The sequence below is a fragment of the Notechis scutatus genome, chromosome 1 (genome assembly GCF_049901735.1).
Source record: "Notechis scutatus isolate UNSWTSFEM ecotype Mainland chromosome 1, rNotScu1.2, whole genome shotgun sequence".
NCBI classification, from domain to species: domain Eukaryota; kingdom Metazoa; phylum Chordata; class Lepidosauria; order Squamata; family Elapidae; genus Notechis; species Notechis scutatus.
The window spans coordinates 271,155,060-271,167,973 of record NC_142009.1 but is presented as its reverse complement, the minus strand read 5'-3'; the positions used below and the strand labels follow the sequence as shown (position 1 = coordinate 271,167,973).

The 12,914-nt window shown below is 36.3% G+C and overlaps 1 protein-coding gene and 1 pseudogene across 2 annotated transcripts in view; one reads left to right on the top strand and one right to left on the bottom strand.

Moving 5' to 3' along the window:
* The window catches only part of PALS1 (protein associated with LIN7 1, MAGUK p55 family member), a 54,844-nt gene that overhangs the window by 20,751 nt on the left and 21,179 nt on the right, over nucleotides 1-12,914 (bottom strand). For both annotated transcript variants that reach the window (XM_026671161.2, XM_087951571.1), the window contains 3 exons: nucleotides 11,017-11,532; nucleotides 1,084-1,292; nucleotides 68-145 (listed from right to left, as the gene is read on the bottom strand). In XM_026671161.2, coding sequence (XP_026526946.1) covers nucleotides 68-145; nucleotides 1,084-1,292; nucleotides 11,017-11,419 — 690 coding nt within the window. In that variant the 5' untranslated portion in view covers nucleotides 11,420-11,532. The remainder of the gene's footprint in view (nucleotides 1-67; nucleotides 146-1,083; nucleotides 1,293-11,016; nucleotides 11,533-12,914) is intronic.
* Nucleotides 6,528-7,050, top strand: LOC113414326 (endothelial differentiation-related factor 1 homolog pseudogene; annotated as a pseudogene).

The window sequence follows — 12,914 nt, the reverse complement described above, 5'->3', positions numbered from 1 at the left end:
CTATATATTGTTTACAGTGTATTTTAAAAAACTGAATGTTTTATACTTTAAAACAGAGTATTCCTACCTGAACATGAGGAGCATTCAATAAAGAATTAAGTTCCAACCCATCTTTCTGATGGCTTGGTCTCAAAACATTTTGTACCTGGGAATTAGAACACCAAAAATGTATCAGTTACCATCCATTATAAGCAAAATACTATTTTACTTTTCACACAAGAACATCTTTTCTGTAAGTAGTGTAGTATGTTACACAAACATTGATTTCCTAACTATTTTTTAATACAGTAAATGGATAAAAGAAATCAGAGACCCATTCATTTTTAACATAACCTTCTCTCAGAGCATTCAAGGATCTTCCAATTCCAAATGTCTCTGGAAAACAGCCATCTAAGTAGACCTCCTGCAGGAGGGGAATGATAGGGCATTACCAAACATGATGGGCTAACTGTTCCATACTGAATAAATGGAACCTAACCTATGTGCTTGTCCTGAGGACAGGGAATGCTGAAGTTCTCCCATCCTACTTGAAGTAAAGGGGATGAGAATCCAAGGCTTTGAAAAAGCAGTTTAATGCTAAATAGAATAGTATGGCATTTTCTCAGGCTGCCTGGATCCTAAGAATTATTGGAGGATCCAGGCAGGATTGAGGATGTCTGGTCAAAAAGCTGCTGTATTATGCCACAAGGGTTTGGGGGTACTTTTATTGTTCCAAATATTATTCGATGTTTCTATAATGATGCAGTGCTATTTAAGAAACACATGCAGTTCCCTTGGATGTGCAGAACTTTGATCTTAGCTACTGTATTAATGTAAATAAATATTTTACACACTTTTATATTTCTTTAGAGAATGAAACTTCACATTTCTTAAATATAGTCTTTAAAATATGAAATAGTATATTTGCAGACCTAAATTCTCATACATATTACTTCTGGGATGTAAAAATTATTTTCTTCTAGACAAGGAAAAGCAAATACTAATTTAATTATGGAAACTTTTAATGCCACACCTAGGACCACTTTGTAACAAAGTAATTACTAGCACTTTAATTACTAAAATAAGAATGAACACCATACATACCTCTTGTGCAAGTTCTTGTGCGTTGGAGATAAGAGGATATGGAGGACTTGCTTTGTTCATGTGCACAGTAACAGCATTGTGTATCTTAAATGCATTTTGAAAGTCAGTATTTTGTACAAGCTGTAAAATGAGAGCAATTTCCTCCTGACTTTGTGGATCTATCAGTGTGTGTTGAACATGCTTAAGAGAACACAGCAGCTCATCAACCTCTGCAAAGGGAACAGGTGTACTAGTAAGTATGGATATACTAAATATATGAAATACATTTTGTTAATTAGCATTCTCACTATCTACTACAGTTATTATTTCCTGCATGAACATGAAAACAAGTCTGGTGAACTGATTATCCCGTAAACCAGCAGTCTTCAAACTTGACAGCTTTAAAATTTGTGGACTTCAAATCCCAGAATTCCGTCTCCAGTCATGTTAGCTCATGAATTCTGGGAGTTGAAGTCCACAAGTCTTAAACTTGCCAAGTTTGAAGACCCTTGCCATAAACAAACCATATAGAATCAGATAAACAAAATCTTGTATCAAATTAGTTACAAACCAAACTCCCTTGAAATTCAACTTTACTTGATAAAGTATGTTTAACAATAACACAAAATCATTCCATAACATTTGACGAGGCCAAAAGCAACTAAATAAAATATTGAGTTTGAAAATTGTCTGCATCTGGCAAAGGTTACAGAGAAAAACATGTCCACCCTTATCCCCAGTGAATCCCTATGGAAGAAGTCGTTGGCTAGTGGTCTGAAAGGCTCTTGGCCATCTAAATCCCCATCCTACCCTCTAGGTTGAACAACCCAACAGAGAATACGGAACCCATATCCTTTCCCGTAGAGCCCTACAAATATGCATACATGCAAACTGAGAGGGAAGGAGAAACACACAGACCCCCAGATGCAACATATTAATTCATTATGCAAAATAAAATACAGATGCCTTCTGTAATTATTCGGAAGAATTCCGAATGTCAAGCTTTGTTTACCTTACCTTGTTAAATTTATATCATTTCCTTGGGCCTCAGTCCTGAGTAAATTATACTCGTTTTCTGATTTCCATTCTTCCAAACTCATATATCAATTGTAGAAAAAGTACTGTCATACTACAATTCCCATAGCAATCACCAAAAGACCACAAGCTGAGAATATGGTTGTGGGAGGAAATGGAACTTCCTACCTTTTTTCTGTAATTTTGTATCACATATTTGGGAGGTTCTACATAATCTCAAGAACTATCTGCAGAATTGCTCATATTGGTGCTACTAATTAATTATCCTGAGCTTTCAGGGTTTTTAATATCATTGTACTGTGTAAGCTAGTTATACCTTGGAAGGAAAATTATGCACTGATGTCAGCAATATGGTTGTAGTATGTTTTTTAAGTGGCTGAAAAGTCAAGGAATTTAATTAGAGAAAGTGAAGGAAGGAGGAAACAGGAAATTCTGATTCATGGTACACCATAAATTCTGAAAAGATAACAGAAGATGAGAACATTTTCTCATTAAAATAAAAGAGCTTTATCTCACTTCATTACTTTTGAAAAGCACAGCTTTAGACATCAAATGTTCACTATCAGGCTTTACAGGGGCTAAGTCAATTTTAAAATTTGATATGAGGTTATTTAAAGTCAAAAGAATTGTCCCTGTCGAGATTAAAAAACTGCATTGCACGTCAGATGACCATTACTTCTATCTTGCCTGGCAATTGATCTCTAATTTTCAATTTATTAACATAGGTCACCAACATGGGTTCTTTCATTGATTTAGAATAAAACTATAAATATAAAAATAAAAATAAACCCAGAGCTATTAAAAACAGTTTAAAAAAGAAAGTAAAGGCAGTGAAAGCAAGCTTAAAATGTAAGTTTTTACAGCTTTTTTAAAAGCATAGAAGCAGTTAAACCCATCAATGCAGTAGGGGCAACCATTCCAAACAACTAAGATTAAAAGTTTTCTTAAGAGAAGCCTGGGGCTACTGTAACTAAGTCTCCCCAGATAACTTTAGTCAGCTGGGCTGTGGGGCATGGAATCATATAGTTACAGAAAGAAGCATTTTCTCAAGGAACTTGGCCCTATACCTTATAACACGAGTGTCACACTTGTGGCATCATGTTGCCGTCACGACAGGTTTCATTCAACCTCTCAGTTGTTACAAATTGGTTAATAAAATGAAGTAAGAAATGATAGTTCAGTTTTATAATTCACCCGTGTTAAGACTTTTATCTTCAGAGGCCACGAGGACACATTTTCTTCCATGTTCCTCTTTTTTCTTTCAAAGTCCTTTCATAGCAGAGAATATAGAGTGGAATTTCTGGACATTTTTTTCAAGACTATTTTGACACGTAGGCACAACTATTATTGAAATTTAATAGTTAAGATTCTAAAATGAGCACAGATCTTCATCTCTAAACAAGAATATCTCTATGATTTTGTTTTAGTTTCAAAGGACTAAGGAGCAAACTGGAGTTATGCTAAATATTTTTCTGCAATTATCAAAAGCAAACAATATGGTGTAGGGACTAATAATTAGCCGGACCTTATCAGATATGGAGAAGAAAATGTTTAATTCCCTGCTAAATCCCTTACCTTAAAGTATTTGTACAAGATAAAAATGTGGATTAATGACAAAGCTTTGTTCTCAAGGCTCAAGGATTCCAGATACCACAGACTGAAAGACTACGTTTTCAAAGGATATCTCTATTTTGTAACTAGAATAATTTTAGAGTCACTTTCTACGGCAACCATATAGAAATAATTTCAAGGAGGAGCTGCATAGCTTGTGAAAATCTATTTACAATCTTTCCCTGATGTCTGATATAGCTTCACCTTTTATTAATGTAGCTCCTAATGATATATAAGGGACCCGGTGGCTCAGTGGCTAAGATGCTGAGCTTGTTGATCAGGCAGTTCGGCAGTTCGAATCCCTAGCACCGCGTAATGGAGTGAGCTCTCTACTTGTCCCAGCTTCTGCCAACCTAGCAGTTCGAAAGCATGTAAAAATGCAAGTAGAAAAATAGGGACCACTTTGGTGGGAAGATTCCATGTGCCTTCACCATTTAGTCATGCCGGCCACATGACCATGGAGACGTCTTCAGACAGAGCTGGCTCTTTGGCTTTGTAACAGAGATGAGCACCGTCCCCTAGAGCCAGAAACGACTAGCACGTATGTGCGAGGGGAACCTTTACCTTTAATGATATATAAAGGAAGTCTGAGCAAGCAAATAAGACTGAAATTTGAGACTACCAACATCCCTTAGTGCAATCTTTCAGTCAAGGGAATACAAGGCAACTTGTTCTTAATGACTATGATTGATTGGGCAAACCTTTCCCTATTTAAATCACTTTCTTCAAACTGATGTTTCTTCTATTTGGATAAGAGAATCATGTCATATTCCACTCAAAAAAGACTTTTCTGAAGCTCTGATAATCTTTAATGGCAAAACTTTTTTAAAGGGGTTGAGGAGCAATATTTTTCACAATACTAAAAACATTCCCAACTTTAAACGAAGTCAAAAGTGTATTTTGAAAATGTAGTACAGAAAACAATCTTTTTAACCTCTTGCCCATACACCCACTCTACCTCTTCTGAGGATCATATAGCAACAGCAGAATACATACAAATGTTTCCAGAAAAATTTCTTTTTCCACAATATTTTCAGAACACTGTGCAGTCCAAACTGAATTATTTTTCAAAAGTTGATCATCCACTTCCTATAAGCGTACAATCTTTGGTATCTTTAATTTCAAAGATTTATCATGAGTGTTTTGCTGTGTTATTATTATATCTTTTTCATAGACTTAAAGAGATCTATGCAACAGTTCCCAGTTGATACCCTATTGCATTTCCTTCCATCATTTTTGTATGAGAAAAAGAAAACTAAGGAGAAGTAGCTATTAACACTAGAAACCTTCCATTAGATACTGTCACAGAAACACAAATTAAACTCGGAGAGGCAATAGAATTAGTGTGGAATATTTAAGCTATTTTCATACCCAAACATATAAGGAAACAACTAGTTATAATTTCACATTCTCAAAGTGAGAATGACCCTTAGCTCATCCTTCTCATTAAAAATACGGTTTTAAATCCATTTATTTCTAATTAAGCTATTCTTTTTTTAAAGGCATAAAATATTCTTGTTTTTAATACAAGCAAAATATTTATTTTTTGTCCAGCTCTAATCCCGATGAAATGATTTGCTGTGCTTGTGTAAGTGGGATACATAAAGCTGTTTATGATTTTCATTTATCTGTTGTTGTATTGTCGCATTTAAGAACCCGTGCTTCAGAAGATCAAGTCAAGGAATTATCAGTTCCCCTTAATAATGTAGATGTTTTATTCCTGCTAAATAGTCATAAGCTTCACACATCTAAAACAATTTGTTATTAAATTGTACTAAGCAACAATCCCAAGGATCGAGAAATCCAGAAAAATATTGGTTTTCATCTTAAATGAAATACCATAATAATATGAAAATACTATAAGAGAGTATATACAAAGTCCAAGTTCACTGTCTGTGAATATTCTTCTCAGCTCTGAAGCCATCTAGTCTTAGCAAAAACAAACTCCCACTTTGATAAAAATGAAAAAAATCTAGGCAGATATTTATCATACATGTGATGACATGGCAAGAACCTTCAGCAGTATACAACTTCTTTGACTATTCCTCTTAAATATTTAAGATTAATTTTGATATTTTCTTTCTATTTTTATTCCTTCCTTTTATTCCAAGAACCTTCTAAACATTTTTTTTATTTAGGAAGTCATCTTTCAAGATTCTCAATACTTATGTCATGTTTGCCAGGTGGAAAAGTTGCTACCTGAGAATGTTTCTTTATTTAACTTAAAAGGATTGTTTCTCCGTTATTGTTTTGGTTCTTTATATCTGTGTCAGTGACATTGTCTCTATTGATAATTACATTCCAAAACTAGTTCAGAAATATTTTGGCAGATTTGGGAGTCAATTATGACATCATGATTGTAATTCATCTTAATTTTAAACTATTGTGGACTTTTATTACTATATTTTATAATTGTGAGAGTTGTGAAATTTGGCAGAATATAAATTTAATAAATAAATAAAATTGAGATGAAACAATTGAACAAAGGAAATGATTGCATATGTTTGACAATATTTAAAGAAGATGTATGAAAAACTGATTTCAAGCACTTCTTGAAGGAGAAATACTAAGGTAATTTTTGGAAATATGGATAAGATTTGTTTTATCCAAACATGGATAAACCTGCTTTATCTAAAAGTAACTCTGGTATGCTCTCTCAAAATGTCTTAAACTACATGCTATTTCTATCCGTTTTTGCATTATGGCAACACAAATATTCTTCATGGAAAGGAATTACACAAGAATAAGTGGGGGAAGGCCTATTGCGGAGGCTGAGCAGCGAAGAGGCAGCAGCAGAAGCAGACGCAGGAATCAGAATTCATGGCGGAGAGCGACTGGGACATGGTGACGGTGCTGCACAAGAAGGGGCCCAGTGTGGCTCAAGCCAAATCGAAGCAGGCTGTGCTGGCAGCCCAGCGGAAAGGAGAAGACATGGAGACCTCCAAAAAGTGGGCCGCAGGGCAGAACAAGCAGCACTCTATCACCTAGAACACGGCCAAGCTGTACCGGGAGACCGAGGAGCTGCACCATGACTGGGTGCCGCTGGAGGTGGGCAAGGTGATCCAGCAGGGCTGGCAGAACAAGGGGCTCACCCAGAAGGACCTGACCACGAAAATCAACAAGAAGCCCAGGTCATCGCAGACTACGAGTCCGGGAAGGCCATCCCCAACAACCAGGTGCTGGGCAAGATCGAGAGGGCTATCGGCCTTAAGCTCCGAGGGCGGGACATCAGCAGTCCCCTCAAAAAGGCCCCCAAGGGGAGGTGATGACAAAGCCTCGAAATCAGTCTGCCCCAACTGATCTCGCCTGGCCGGGTGCTCCTCTGGCGAAATATGGGTGCCTCTCTCTGCCAGGCTGACACACCTCCACAATCTCAACCCTCTCGTTAATCAACGAACCTCTCAACCACCAACATTCCTGCCTTCCTTTTTCAAAGTATCCAAATCCTAATAAAGCATCTGAATCCGCCAGCAAAAAAGCAGGCACATACTAGGGAATACACATGGAAAACAATGTACTGGCACTGGTAGCAGCAAGTGCACTATGCAAACAGCCCAGTGTATTTCCACTGTGTGCCTGCTTACTCTCTTGTAATCCTTTCCTCTCCAATCTCTCTGATGTACTGTGAAGGGAAGAATCAGACAAAGAAGAAATTGCCTACATATTGCTTTTTTTTCTTCCCCACTCTTAACTCACGAAGTAGAGAGATTGATTTCTCTCCCCATCAATAGTTTTACCACCACAGTACAATTTTATTAAGACTCTGAAAACAAGGCTATTTCACAGTTCTCTTCCCTCTCTATCCCTACTCTTGCTACATTAGACTTATTTGTTATCCATGCCATTTCTATTTGCTGCTTGGTTGGGAGCAGACTTTCCACCAGAAAAAGTGGGAGGAAGCAAAAGAAAGTCAGATAACAATGTAGATTTGAAACTTCTGCTTCGGAGTATCTCTTTAAAGACAGCAAAGATTGGGAATGGCAATAAAGAACTGTACAAGTGTATCTTCATAAATACTGTATTATTGTTGCTTATAGGCAAAATATTGGGAAGGCCTAAATAAACATCATATATTCAGAGGAAAATGTTGCTGATTATTGCTTTTCTATTTATGCTGATAAGGCATAACTATGAATTTCCATTGCCTGGTGTCATTCCAATTGTAAGTATATCTTTTTGCCTATTTTTATTCTCTTTGATCTCTTGAAGTTCATTTTACCAGTCACAAAAAAAACAGTTTGTTAAGTATCTTGTTTTCTTACTTATTCAGTATGGAATAGTATGGATCTCATGTTCAAGCATCGCATGTGCTTTGCCCGTTTCCCCAGTTGCTCTCTGGAGCTTAACTGCTGAGAAAAAACCAGTGCTTTTGAATTTATAGTATTTTCCAATAAATTACATGGTACTGAATGGTTTCTTCCTAGGTACTATACTGAAAATGTCCACATAACAAGTCCACGCAATGCAGCTACATCAGACATTTGTCTTTGCAGATCCCCCCAAACTTAATTAATTTTTTCTCAAGAACAGATGAAAGCTCTGGTCAACTAGTTGTGGGTCTTTCTGATTTGGGATACCTTGCAATGGTAACTCATGTCCTAATCATCGTTAATGGAATTTACATGGTTTTTTTTTAATGAATACTAATTCAGGAGCTGCAACTAATTCAAAATGCAGTGGCCTGGGTGGGAGTAGATTTAGTAGTGTTATGCCTACGTTAAAGTCGCTGCCCTGACTACCAAGAGATTTCTAGATTCAATTCAAGGTGTTAGTTTTCTAGCCTACATGAACACTCTCTCCTGACATGAACCAGCCCTTTGAGGAACTGCTTCAGATTTCTTTGTCACCTAAGGTAAAAAGCAGGATCCTGGCGTTTCAAAATTTCCACATTATGGAATATCTTGCCCTCCAGTGTGGTGCTCCCCCACCTTGCTTGCGTTTTGATGTTAAGACCAACTACTCTGATAAGCTTTGGTGCAGATGGTGGAGCTGGGCTACACTTGTCTAATTTTCTTAGGTTTGGATGGATAATTTTTCAAGTGAAAGACCTTGAATGCTCCAGAAAGGGAAACAGAGTAATGTTTTATCAATAAAAATGTATAAAATAAGTGGCAAAATGCATAGACCACCCCATTTATTCCTAAGGCACTTAAGGTATATAAAATGCAAACTATTTACAGTATTCTAATTGGAAAATGATGGAAACTGAAAAGTTTCCATCATTTTCCAACTGGAATATTGTAAATGGTTTGAATTTTATTCCAGCAGAATGCAATCACCTCAGAACATATAGGACTGTTCTTTTGAGCTTTTGGTATGATTATTTTTTTATTCACACAATGTATGAACTGGGAAGGAATGCCTGCCATTCCTTGGCATTGAAATCTTTTTCATTGTTATTTTCTTTTTGGAAAAAGGCAGAAGTCACAAGCAGAAGTAATTAAAAGTACAAGTAACAAGCAGAACATTTCCACATAGATCTGGGGAAAATCCAAGTGAAATTTGGAGAGCTTTTGTCAGTCAGCATACACAGTTCTGAAGCTGATAGTTCAATAACCTGAAAATAGTTTCCCATAAAGGAAGTCCTTGACTTACAACTATTTTTTTGAAGTTACAAAGGCACTGAAGAGAGACTTATGACTGTTTTTCACTTACAACCCTTGCAACATCTCCATGGTCATGTGATCAAAATTGGGACTTTGGCAACTGGCATGTGTTTATGAAAGTTGCAAGGTCCTGGGGTCAGGTGATCACCTTTTCAACCCTCTGACCAGCAAAGTCAATGGGGAAGCCAGATTCACTGAACAACCATGTTACTAACTTAACTGCAGTGATTCACTTAACAACTGTGGCAAGAAAGGTAGAAAAATTGGCAAATATCACTTAACTGTCTTAACAATGGAAATTTGAGTTTAAGTCAAGGACTATTTGTATTTCTTCTCTGTTCCTTGTATGCAAGATATTCTGCCTTAGAATATTTCTCATATGAAGACTAATTTCAAACTACCCACTATATATCGCCTTTTTTATTTTTACAAATAACTCAAGGTGGCAAACATTTCCAACACACTTTCCTCCTCCTATATTCCCTGCAACAACACTGTGAGGCGAGATAGTCAGAGAGTGAGTGACTGGCCCAAGGTCATTCAGGTGGCTTTCATGGCTAAGGCAGACCTTGAACTTATGGTTTCATTATTTCTATCCTAGATCAAATATTTGCTGATAATATAGATTTATATATTTTTTATTATAGCAATTCATCTAATTGTGAATTGCTGATTTATGATGAGCTATTTCAAATCAATAAAATCAATAAAATTTCTGACATACGTAACACAATTTTATTAAAATATAATTTTAAGATTCTCAGAGTGAATGCCTAAGCAAGCATATCATAGAAATCTTGCCAGTTATTCTGAATTTTCACATTGTTTTTAGTTCAATAACTCACTTTTTATTAGATAGTCCTTGCTTGTTAACTGCTCATTCAGCAACCATTCAAAGTCCTGCAGTCATGTGACTGCCAAGAGCAACTTCACAAAAGGCTTCAAAGAAGCAAAGTCAATGAGGAAGCCAGCAGGAAGTTGTAAGTCAGACATATGAAGCAGTGCTTAATGACTACAGGTGAGTCACTTAATGACTGCAGTTGGAACTGACATCAGAAGTCAGTGTGGTCATATTATGTTTACAGGAGACATTTCCTGCAAGGAGTTTTGTAGACTGCAATGAGGAGAATGTTATTACACCTCAAACAGATCAGTTAAAAAGATGGAAATCTCAAGTAAAACATCTTCATAATTAGATATAACTGCTTGAGGAGTTGCCTGGAGGTGTGGAGGAGTGGAAAGTCTGGAGATTTTAAATAGGCTGCGCACTGGTCTGGTTAGAACTAAAGATTACATCTGGATATTCACTGCGGAATGTGGCACTATTCAAACAACTATCCATCTTTGATACTGCCCTCTGGGACTGACTTGCACACAGAATAACTTGCTGATCAGAAATATCTCTGCCATTAACATGTCCCAGTACTGGGCTAGAACTATAGGAAATTATATTTTATTAAAGCTTTTAATTTTGTTAAATATTAAATTAATATCCCCTTTCTAATACGAGATGAGACAAGACATTGTGATTCACTTTATGATCACACTGCTTAGCCATAGAGTTGCTCAGTCCCTGTTAAGGTCTGTAAATGAGGACTATCTGCATAGACACAATCTCTCAAGCCTAACTAAATGTTCATTTAGAAGCACTAAAAGTTCCTTTGCATATAAAATAAATGGTTCTACTTAAAAATATACATACCTAGGACTTTCACAGCACAATGCGGACTCTCCAGAATTACTCCTTCTCCTGTGTCAAACATAGGGTTGTCTATTCCAGTCTTGGGAGGAATTTGTGCCAGCTTCTTGAGTCTCATAGAAGAATTAAGATCAAGTTCTTGTTTTTTCCCATCTTCTTCCCGTCTTCGCCTTAGGTCCTCTTGCTGCTGTCGAATCCGTTCAAGTTGAGCACTCCGCCGTAATGGCATCATGCGGTTGCCTAGATCACCTGGGCAATCCACAGCCATTTCCCTGTGTTTCTGAGATTCTTCAAGAGGTGCAAGATCCATAATTTTTGTTTCACTGTCTGAATCTTCTGTTACATGTCCATTCATATGAGAAGTTGTCATTGTTCTATGTGAGAAGCTATACGGCTTATCAAACATAAATTATATTATAACACTTCTTTTCTTGGTAGTTCCACTTAAAATCCATTATAATGTTAAATAATTCTTATGCATGACCAGAGGAATATGAAAAGATATCTCCAGGAAGAAATCTGAAAATAATAAAAGTAGATTATATCAAAATGAATAAAGTTAATGTAGAAAAACTAATTCTTATATTTAATATTGTGTGTACCTTAATTTTCTCGAAGAAAACTCTATGTCAAGGTATACAAAATTTCCTTGTTCCCAACTCTCAAGTAAAAACTACTTCTGTTTAGTGGAGCAAATTAAATTAAAAGTTGGGGGGGAAAACATTCTATGTACTATAATTAAATTACAATGGAAAAGAAGGCTCAAATACAAACTCATTTTAAAGTATGAAAATCTGAAAATGTAGAGGAAAAACTGCATGTAGACACATCTGTATTTGGATTAGTTGTATGGTATTTATTTTGCATCTGTTTAATGGCACAGTTTTTGCCTTCATTTTATATATTTCTTATCTACCAAAGTAATTATTTTAGGAAAACATGCCCTGGTTCTTATTTAAAGTATTTTTAGTTATATTTCATCATATTAATTAAAAGTTTTAAGAGCACTTTTCTTTGCTTTCAAACAGATACATCCTTCTCCCTGTGCACACTGTACAAGGAGTTTCTGGTTCTGATTATAAAATATTAATACATACAATAAACATTCATTAGAATATGTTTTATATTATGCTATAGGAAACTCTTGTTTTTGTAAATATCACTTTATCACTGAGTATGTTATTCTATCCACTTTATTAATAGATGCTGGTTTGCAAAATAAAACAACCATGGTGATCACTACACTGTAAAAATACTTAATAAAACAATTGTTTGTTTTAAGCAATCAACCACTTTTATTCCCATTTTTTTAGTTTTTTCTTTCATTCAAAAGAAACTTGTACTTGATCTCAGCACATATTTTGTCACAAACTAAATTTAATTTATTAAAAGATAAAAAATGCACCTCCCTGCCTGTTCATGTATTATACATATTACCTTATTACAGGATGTCAAACTTAAGGCCCGCGAGCCACATTTGGCCCCTTGGGTGCTAAGATCTGGCCCTCTGGAAACAGTAATAGACAGGCCCATGGTACCTCTGCCAATGAAAATGGAGCCCTCCTGAGTTCCCAGAGCCCTCCTGAACTCCATTTTCACTGGCAGAGGGTTGCAGGAGGCCATCAAAGCCAAAAATGGAGCTCGGGAGCCCATTTTTGGTTGGGCCACCATAGACGCACCTGACATAAGGGATGTCAAGCTGGCCATGCTAATCCTGGCCAAGTCCCCCGACCTCCCCCAAGATCAAACACAATCCTGTTGCAACTCTCAGTGAAATCTAGTTTGACACTCCTGCCTTACTACATTAGATGAAAAGACCATCTAGTTCACTGTTTTTAATAGAACTATCACATGTTCATGTGATAAATGTAATGGGTACTATCTGACTGTCCCGTGAGATC